Source organism: Solanum stenotomum, chromosome 2 (assembly GCF_019186545.1).
Source record: "Solanum stenotomum isolate F172 chromosome 2, ASM1918654v1, whole genome shotgun sequence".
In the NCBI taxonomy this organism is placed as follows: Eukaryota; Viridiplantae; Streptophyta; class Magnoliopsida; order Solanales; family Solanaceae; genus Solanum; species Solanum stenotomum.
Genome location: NC_064283.1, coordinates 9,426,860 through 9,437,197, shown reverse-complemented (window position 1 = coordinate 9,437,197; position 10,338 = coordinate 9,426,860). Strand labels below are relative to the sequence as shown.

Below are 10,338 nucleotides of genomic sequence, written 5' to 3'. Positions count from 1 at the left end.
TTTTTTTTATAAAAATATAAAAAAAAAATTCATAAAAACAAGAAAAACAAAATAAAAAAAAATCTGCAAAAAAAAAACCCCCACAAACCAACAAAAAAATAAGCATAGAAACACGAAATTTATGTTGGGGGGGGGTTGGGGGGGGGGGGTTCTGGGAAGTCCCATATTGGGGGCAGGAGTGGAGCTACATGGTGCTCATGGGGTTCATCTTTCTTCGAAAAATTACATTATAAATATAAGATTGATTTATTGATTTACATGTATATATTTAATAATGAACCTCCTCAGAATAGGTTAAAGGCTTAGTTCAGTGATAAAGTGGGTTCAAGATTCCGCCAAATCTTCTTGGCTTCGCGAGTTCGAGTCCTTTGGACATTTTAGCTTGCTGCTTCTTCCTATGTTTTATTGTTCTTGTTGACATAGAGTTGAATTTTATCTAGTTACTTATATCTGACCTGATTCGTTTATATGTGGATACGGTTAGCGTGCTTATTTGTTCTTTTGAACCCTTCAATGAAAATCTTGCCTACGCCATTGATTGGGGATAAAACACTTCCTAACAAAGGGGACTCCGTACCTCGAGGGACTTAGATCCCTTTGATTAATGATTAAAAAATACTTACCACTCCATAAAAAAAAACTGTGGAATACTTTTTAGTTTTTTCACTATGAACTTCAAGCATTTACACATAATAAAATAGGAGTCAAGAACATGTCAAATTGAGATTAATTTCTTATTTTGATCGAGAAATTTTTTGTTAATACAAATTAAACAAGAATACATCTATAAATACCACACAAGCAAGTATCAGGATTTGGGCACTCTCCAAAAACAGTGCCTTCATAAGTCTTTCCACAAGTGACCATGCATTTCCCTATATCACAATTCTCCATTTTTATTGGCACATAAACCAACATTTGACTGCATTTCCTCTCCAAATTCCTCCCTGTTCACACACATAATTTTTTTTTAAAAAAGTCAGAATGGACATTTGATCATGTTTCATTCTAAAATTTGAAAGAAAATGGAGTTATTTTTTAGCTTTTGTAAGTAATTTAAGGCCAAAATCTTGAAAATTCAACTTAAATTTTTATGGCCACACAACACTTGACCACAATTTATTTGAAATTGAGATCTAAATTACAATTATTGTTGTTGTTGCATCCCTTGATTTTTAATCAACAACAATAATAACGTATTTAGTGTAATTTTACGATTTTTAAATCAATAAAAAGAAAGTTATACTTTGTCCAAGATAATTATTAAGTGATGTGGAGATTAAAGGTACATACCAGAGGATGTAGCACTGAGGTGAAGGAAGCATAGAAGAGCAAGGATGTGAATCAACTTCATTTTTGTTATTTTTTGAACTTACTAAGAAAAATGATAAAGAACTTTGCTTTTAAAAAAATGATTTGATCTTAACCACACCATATGTCTTTTATACTCCCACTTTCGTTCATTTTTAATTATCATTTTCCTTTTTAAAAGTTAAATGATAAAAATTTTGACTAACATTTTATGATGCATTTTTTTATTATATTGATATTCAAAATTTGTAATATAGTATTTTTCATATAATTTTTGAATATTTAACTATTTGTTTAAAATATCAAATTAATATAATCTAATTTAACTTTGACAAATAAAAGTGAACGATCAGAATATTGTCTTTTAGACACTTCAAAACCACCTTGAAAATTGCAAAATAAATTATGTTAATCTAAAAGGTGTCTTTTTGCTATTCAAAATGCAATTTTTTTTCATTTCTCATCCACAATAAAAAAAAAAGTTATTTTTACTTATCACTTTTAACATATTAAGAATTGATTAATATAAAAAAAGATATATTAAGAAAAAATAATTATGCTTTTTTCATATTTTACCCTCATCATTAAATACTAATTCTTTAATTATTTTTCAAGACCTAATACTAATATTTCTCCCTCTGTCTCTAATTACTTGTCCACTTTTTCTTTTATAGTTGTCCCTAATTACTTGTCCATTTTGACAAATCAAGAAAGGATAATTTTTTTTACCTATTATACCCTCAATTAAATGACTAATTACTTTGAAAAATGTAGAATTTTTCATTCACTTCATAATTAATAGGGGTAAAATGGTAAACTCACTATATCATTAATTGTTTTCTTAATATGTGTGTCAATTCAAAAATGGTCAAGTAATTAGGGACAGAGAGAATATTTAATAGGGATAGTTTGGTAAAATACATAAATTAATAATTAATTTCTTAATTAATGTGTCAAGTCAAACATTGACAAGTAAAAATTAACCGAGGAGTATTTCTAGAATGTCTTAGGATCATACCGTTTAACTTAATTAAAATATGTGCATATATTTCCTCTATTTTAAATTGTTTATCCTGCTTTTCTTTTTAATCGGTTAAAAAAAATCANTAAAATACATAAATTAATAATTGTTTTCTTAATAAATGTGTCAAGTCAAACAGTGACAAGTAAAAATTAACCGAGGAGTATTTCTAGAATGTCTTAGGATCATACCGTTTAACTTAATTAAAATATGTGCATATATTTCCTCTATTTTAAATTGTTTATCCTGCTTTTCTTTTTAATCGGTTAAAAAAAATCATCGTTTATATTTGGTAATAACTTTTTACACCTATCATCTAATTTATTATATCCAAGACCACAAAAATCAAAAAGATTTTGATACATTAAGAACATTTTTTTTTATAGAATTAATCATAAAATCCAAAAATATTTTTTATTTTCTTAAATTTGCTGAATCAAATTTAAACAAACAAATTTCATTTTTAATGTCTGTCATTAAACAAATTTTAATTAATTTATTTATAAGTCCTCCATAATTAGTATTCTTAGGCCAATTTGGTCCCTTTCTTTTCAGATTGATGAAAACTGGAAACTATGGCGGCTCGCTTATTCCGACCGCACGGCCATGGCGCCGCCGTAGGGCAGCTTTTTTTCATCTACAACTCCAAATTCTTGTTTCAATATTCAACAATTGCAGATAAAACTGCATGTGACCAGACACATTTCTTGGTGAACTATCTCGTGAACTCGCTTGGATTTTCTAGAGGAGAAGCCATTTCAACAAGCACTAAGGTAACTCGCTCGAAATCCACTGGAAATCCTCAATCTGTGTTAAATTTCTTCGAAAAAAGTGGTTTGGACAAAACCCATATCGGTAAAATTGTTTCTGCAGTTCCCAAGTTGCTTGTGTGTGATGTTGACAAAACCCTTAAGCCCAAACTTGATATTCTTCAACAGCTTGGTTTATCTGGATCTGATTTGGTCAAGGTCATTACAGGGAGTGTGTCTATTTTGAAAAGCCTTGAAGTTTCTGATTTGGAATTTTGCATTAGTTATCTTAGAAAAATTTTGGGTAGTGATGAGTATGTAGTGAAAGCTATCAAGAAAAGAACATGTTTACTCTCTGTTAAAGCATGTGAAAGAGTGAGAATCAATATGTTGTTCTTTCAGAGCATTGGGTTTACAGATGATGATATCAAAAAATTCATACTTCAAAATCCATATACTCTTTTGGCAAGTCCTGAGGTTGTAGAGGAAAAAGTTCACAGACTTGAAAATGAATTTAATATTTCTCGAGCATCGGGATTGTTTATCCATGGAGTTGATGTGTTTATTTCAATGAAAGAGTCGACTGTAGACACAAAACTTGGCGTTTTAAGGGATTATGGTTGGTCTAAATGGGACATAATCAAATTGGTTCAGCTTTTACCTTATTGTTTGAGGCTGTCAGAGGAGAAATTGCGAGCTGCGCTAGACTTCTACATGGTGCAACTTGGTTTGAAACCTGCCTACTTGGCTTCTCACCCAACACTGCTTATGTTCAGTATGAAAAAGAGAGTTTTGCCCCGGTTGGAATTCATGAGAAGTTTAGTTGAGAAGAAACTATGTGATGAAGATTACAATCTGTATACTGTTCTGTTGCCATCAGAACAGAAGTTTTATCAGGCTTATGTGCTTGCCCATAAGATGCCTGATGTGTGTGAACTATACAACAAAATTCAGCAGCATGAAAAAGACAAAAAGTGATATTCTTGTTCGCCAGAGGTTTGATACTCCATTTCATTTTGCCGATCTAGTCTTTTGCAATTTCTACCATAGTGAGATTATAACTCTTGCGAAAATGATATGTATAACTTTGAACTAAAGGGAAGAAACTCCGGTAGAGGCTCTTGAGAATAAGAAAGTGAGAAATCTGTTTCTGCTCCTATCCTCAAAATTGGTTCCTCTGCCATTCTCCATTTAAACAGAAGATTTGGTTCACTGGCAACAGTTCGAACTCGTGATCTGTGCTTATTTACAGCAGATTGTGATTGATTAGGATGATTATTTTATCTTATCAGCCTTTAGGCTATTTATATCTATCCATCAATGCCTAGATTCCAAACTAGTCAGCCTTAGCTGTATCATATCTATTCCATATAGTTAGGCCCAAATCATTATCAACCCCTAGGTTATACTCAAGGGTGAAATTTCAACAGTCCTACACTTAACACAGAGCTTGTTGGAGAATGTTCAGAAAAAATCATTTTGAGTTCTTGACAATGTAATGCTTCCTGGAAACCCATCCCATCCCCTGAATTTTGTTTCTCATTTGCTGATAGTTTGGTGACGATAAAATCTCCTTGCTGAGATTACTTCACTAAGACATTGTTTTTTTTGAGTTGTTTCCCTACCCTCCTCCTATCTCTCAAAAAGGTGAAAAAGGAATTTTCATTCCTTTGTGTCTAGGTAATATCATAGTAGGCACTAGGCATCTATGAAGCTTTTAGTTTCCCGAAAAGAAAGGGGAAGAAGAATTAGTTTGGGCTTTATACCGTTCAAAACAATCAGTCTGGGATTTATCTGCTGTCCATGAACCTTTCTTTTTCTAAAAAAGAACAATCGTCTATGACTAGTTAAACCTGTATGATGCAACTAATTTGACAAGTTGCATATGTTTGATTAATAGAGTATGGGTGAAGAATTATTTGCCAAGTATGAACTCGATGTACTAGGCTTCCATCTTCCCAATTAAGGAGCTAGGAGCACCAAAACAACAAGAATGGACCTCTGATGATGTTTGTTACCTGTTCACACTCTAGCTGCAATGTTGCTTCTACTTTGAAAGCTTTCGGGTTCAGCTAACCCCCCTGTTTATTCATCTTATTTTAGTCACATATTAGAATTCAGATGTTTGGAATCTTCCACCCGTCACACAGTGATTTTTTGTTGTGATTGTCACTAGTGCCTCAGGGTTGTGTTGTGGATTATCCATGCTTTGTTATGTGACTACTTTCTTCTTTTCTTTCCAAGGAGTCACACAAGAGAATGAAGATGTTTATCAACTTTTACTACCCCACCCCCTCCTTCCTTGTGGCTAACCCCTCTCTTCCTCTGCATTTATTATGGATATCTTTTTTGGAGGGGAGGTGAAGTAGTTTATTTATTTTATCGTGTTAATATTATACCTTTAATAATCTTCATTTTGAGTTTATAAAGCTCAACACAAAAACATGCGGTACAAAATTCATCCAATAGTGGACTTCTGAAATTGCACCCTAGGTTGTGGCTTAGTGGTCAATGAAGAAAGTTGAGTCCCATAAAGTCTTAGGTTCAAATTCAAGCGGAAGTAAAAATGCTAGATAATTTCTTCCTATCTTTTCAAGCCTTGATGAGCAAAGTTATTCACTGGCACAACAACCTGTACTGGTGGGGAAATAGCAAGTATCCCGAGAAATTGGTCGAGGTGCGTGCAAGATAACCCAGACACCACGATGATAAAAAAGTAGTGGACTTCTGAAATTATTTCTTACTAAAACACACTTCTCCATTCATAAGTTCATTATTTTGCAGCTAAAACACATAGATATTGGGAAAAGACTGTAATATATCTAAACCTAGCATGCGATGATAAATATTAATCAATTCAGGATGGAGAATATGAAGATTGGGTTTTCACTTTACCACCAGAGTATGTCAAATCCTTTAAGGATTGGCTAATAAGATGGTTTGTTAAAGTATTAGGTGATTTCTTCCTACTTATCTAACCTTGGTAGACAAAGCTGTTTTTTGATAACCGTGGTGTTTGGAGCAGCTTTTACACACCTTGACTAATTCCACGAGATACCTCCCACCTCCCACCAACAATAGGTACCATGTAACTTTTTCTATCAAGGCTAGGATAAATAGGAAGAAATCACGTAGTAGTTTCTGTCTCTGTTGGGATTTGAACCTGAGACCTCATGGTTCTCCTACCCACTTTATTGACCACTAGGACACACACCTGGATGGTAGACAAAGTTATCCGGTGCATATAATGATTTGTGGTAGAATATAACAGGTACCAGTTGAATCAGTCGAGGTGAATTTAAATCACTAAATAGATACAAATAAATTCAATGCTGACATCACTACATAAAACATGGATCTCTTGCTCCTTGCTGATGGAGCAAGTTCAGATACACCTCCTTTACTATTATTATTTTTAGGAAAAAGACCGTTCTTGTAATTTCATGGTCTATACAGAAAATGTGAGGAACAACACCATGTTGACAGATAGATTTGCTGATATTGTTTGGATTTTTAGGAAGAGTCTGATTCTAAGAGTGCTTTCTTTAACGAATGGTTCCCAGGAACTATGCCCTAATGCCACCTTAATCTTTGAATTTCTTGTGCAGTATTTTGGCTCAATTGCAACTTCGTATGTTGTGCTGGATGAGGCATGCGAGAATGACAACCGTTGTGGCATTCGATCAGAGAAGGACGGTGATGGCAACAGCTTTGCAGATGACTCATTGCTGCTTGATGAAAGGACTTGATCTGCAATTGGAAGTCATCTCAAGCATGCATTCATACTGATTGCAGGTAGCAAACACACAACATTCTGTGAAACAAGCTGAAGCAGAGCCGGTGATGCATAATTTTACTAGTTTTAACTCTCTAAGATGGATAAACTTTAATGTCAATAGCTCTCAAGCTGGCCAAATAGCAATGGCTGGCAATTTTGTGTCTAAATCCTGACCTACATTTAGCCTTGTAGTTAAGTACAGGCTTTTAATATTTCTCAGAATTTCAGTTAGGTAGCAGAAGCCACAGGAAAAGAGAGTGTCATTCATGACACTCAAATGATTAAACAAAAGGGTGTGTTTGGTATGAAGGGAATTGTTTTCCATGGAAAATGTATGGTTTTTTAATTATTGTCTTGTGTTTGGTACGTAAATAAAATGTATCGTTCTACTACCATACCCTAGGGGAAATCGAATTCTTGCTACCTCTTTGAAGGAGAGATGTCTTCATCCTATTATAGGAACATCGTCAGGGGAGTTCAATTTTTTATGGGGGTGGGAGGGCGACGATTAGGGTACAAAGTTAGTAGGTAGTTGAGTGCTGTCTAGTTCCGTTATTAGTGTTGTTACTATTATTCTCCAACTATCTTATTTTTTTTATTTAGTATTATATGTTGCTTCCTTTGTTTCAATTATCATATTATTTGTTGTTATCACTTTTCTCTTCATTGTTTTCAGCATGACTTCTTAGCTACTATATTTGCTTTGCATATTTGATTTTTCATATGTTTACCTGAGCTAACGGTCTATATGCACGTCATCCTCCCCGTACCTCACTTGTGGAATTACAGTGGGTATGTCGTCGTTGGGATGGAGGGGAAAGGAAGTTCTAATGGTAGGAGTTTGGGAGGAAGAACCTTTGAGAACAATGAGAAGTTGGCCTATGTTTATTTCCAAAATTTAGTGCAATTAACAAAGGAGGATTGTGTTAGGTTACAAGTTACATTGTTACAACCCATATAAAACTAGTTAATTTTTCACAATACAAATTCCAAACTTATTTTGAATTGAAGTATCTTTTTACGGTGACAATGTTTTTCTAAAAGTTTTATGATTGCTATAGTAAATTATTGTTGTTTATGTATACTAAAATAATAACATTTAACGTTTATACTTAATTTAACTATTATAATCAATAACACATAAAATTATCTTTTATATGTTTTCTATGTTACACACTAAAACAAAATATTTGTTAAATTCAAAATGTTAATTGATTTTCGTGATTCATTAATTAAAAATTTTAAAAACTAATACGTTACTAATGAATTCATATCTAAGTAAAGAAAAATCTAATAGTTTTGGAGTATTAACCCTATTCACTCAAATTAAAATATGAAACTCACAAAAATATAATAATTCAAAAAGGGGTTTTAACCATTGAGGCAACATTTCTCCCCAAGCAGAAGCGTTTTCTACTCTTGCTAAGTTTAATAGAAAGGAGCTCAACAATATGTTCCTCCGATTCAGAGGCCGCGGCGGCGCCGCTGCGGCCGCTGTTGCCAGATTTCACGGTCTTATAGACTTCCTTTCCTTGAATAGTATCAAATCTCAATGTTTCTACTCAACAAGCACAACCTCTGAGTTGGTGAAATACTTGGTTGATTCTCTCGGATTCTCCAAACAGGAAGCATCGTTGGCATCTTCCAAGGTAACTTCACGGAAACACTTAAATAATCCTGATTTAGTCATCAATTTCTTGAAACAAACTGGTTTCGACAACACCCAGGTGAAAAAACTGGTTTTCATAGCACCCAAATTGCTATTCCATGATGTTAACAAAACCTTACAACCCAAATTCCAGTGCCTTATGGATCTCGGGTTATCCGGGTCGGACTTGGCGAAATTAATGGCTAAAGATAGAACAATTGTTGAAAGAGGTTTAGTTACTCATTTGAGACCTACCATTGATTTTCTTAGGAAAATTTTGGGTAGTGATGAAGATGTAGTTAAGGCTATAAAGAAAAGTTCTTGGTTGCTTTCATTTAGTGCTCATCAAATTATGAAGAATAATGTAGTGTTGTTGAGAAACTCTGGTGTTTCTGATGTGAAAATAAGAAAACTTGTGCTTATATGTCCTAATTATCTTACACAAAAGCCTGAGTGGGTTAAGGATTTGTTGCATAGGTTGGAGAAAGATTTTCGAATTCCACTCCATTCTCCTATGTTTCCTTATGGGTTTCATACATTAGCCGCGCAAAAGCAGTCCAAGTATGAAAACAAGATTGAAATTTTCAAGAGTTTTGGATGGTCTAATGATTATGTACTCATGATGTTCAGGAAGTTACCGTATTGTATTGCTCTCTCTGAGGATAAAATTCAGAAAGCATTGAGTTTTTACATGAAAAGGCTTGGTTGTGAACCTGCTTACTTGGCTTCTCATCCTTCAATTTTGGTCTTTAGTTTGGAAAAAAGGGTAGTACCTCGGGTGCAAGTCTTGAAAATTTTGGACGAAAAGAAGGTTGAGAGGAGAAAGTTGGGTTTCTATTATGCTCTGAGCATAACAGAGACAAAGTTCATGGATTACTTTGTGCTACCCTACAAGGATCAGATACCTGATTTGTATGAACAGCTCAACAAAATTGTGGCTGCTTAGTACATTTTGTTTATTTTTGGCACTACATTGAAGTATTGTTTTCATTTCAAACTTGTTTTGCTTTCTAGTGACCTACTTGCATGTTTTCCAGTGTTGCCGAAGATCATTTATCTCTTTATGTCTTGTTGCTTTCAGTACGTACACATTTGGATAACTCTATAGCATACCTTTAATTCTGAAAAAATGAGAAGCCACAAAGATGGGAAGTCGTATATTATCAGGCATGTTCTTCTGTGGAGTTTAAAGTTTATGCCTTTGTTTAGATCAGTGAGCTTCTTTTAGAGAAGAAGTGTACAGTTTTCAGGAGTTAACTAGGATACCATGGTTCGAAATGTGCCTTGTCGTTTAACTCTTATCAGAGGCTACAATCGAGAGGAAGGTAGATTTTCTTCTGAAAGGAATTGGGATTAAAACCAGAGATGTTGGTTTCTGCTTCCCTTTTCGGTTAGAAGATTGGGTTCAAGAGAACATTATTGCTATCAAGTTCTCCAGTTAAGTGAGTTGGTTTTGTTGAGCAGTTTGTGCTGCCTTACAAGGCTCAAATTCCCGATGTGTATCTCACACAAGAAAATAATGAAAAATTAGTAGTACTTTGAGGAACATTTGTTTCATTAGATGCTGAAATTATATCTCAGTCTTGCAGCCTGGAAATTTTCTTGCAAGTTTTATCAGTTTCATTGCAGTTGGTCCAGACTTCCTATGGCTATAATAGTTTACATAATGCCAGTTTACTCAACTCAACATTGTTATTTAACTGTCTGTTTATTTGCACTTGATGAAGATGTTTAATCTTTTATCATTGAGATCTCAATTATTAAGTGCATTTATTTTTCAAGTCTCAGATATATATACACATGGATATTATCATAGTTTGGCAAAAATACT

The 10,338-nt window shown here is 33.8% G+C and overlaps 1 protein-coding gene across 1 annotated transcript; it reads left to right on the top strand.

Moving 5' to 3' along the window:
* The first annotated feature begins 2,868 nt into the window (after positions 1-2,868).
* On the top strand, positions 2,869-9,548 carry LOC125854846 (uncharacterized). The gene is made up of 4 exons (XM_049534430.1): positions 2,869-4,055; positions 6,599-6,794; positions 6,877-7,009; positions 8,243-9,548. Exons 1-4 carry the CDS (start codon positions 2,908-2,910, stop codon positions 9,451-9,453), a joined length of 2,688 nt encoding a protein of 895 aa, XP_049390387.1. The 5' UTR covers positions 2,869-2,907; the 3' UTR covers positions 9,454-9,548.
* Positions 9,549-10,338: the final 790 nt, after the last annotated feature.

What these genes read in the sequence shown, in the direction of transcription:
- LOC125854846 (XM_049534430.1), top strand. Translation starts at nt 2,908, where the DNA reads ATGGCGGCTCGCTTATTCCGACCGCACGGCCATGGCGCCGCCGTAGGG. An exon ending in CAGCATGAAAAAGACAAAAA is followed by an intron (nt 4,056 to 6,598) that starts GTGATATTCTTG and finishes TTGGATTTTTAG; the next exon opens with GAAGAGTCTGATTCTAAGAG. An exon ending in ACGGTGATGGCAACAGCTTT is followed by an intron (nt 6,795 to 6,876) that starts GCAGATGACTCA and finishes TACTGATTGCAG; the next exon opens with GTAGCAAACACACAACATTC.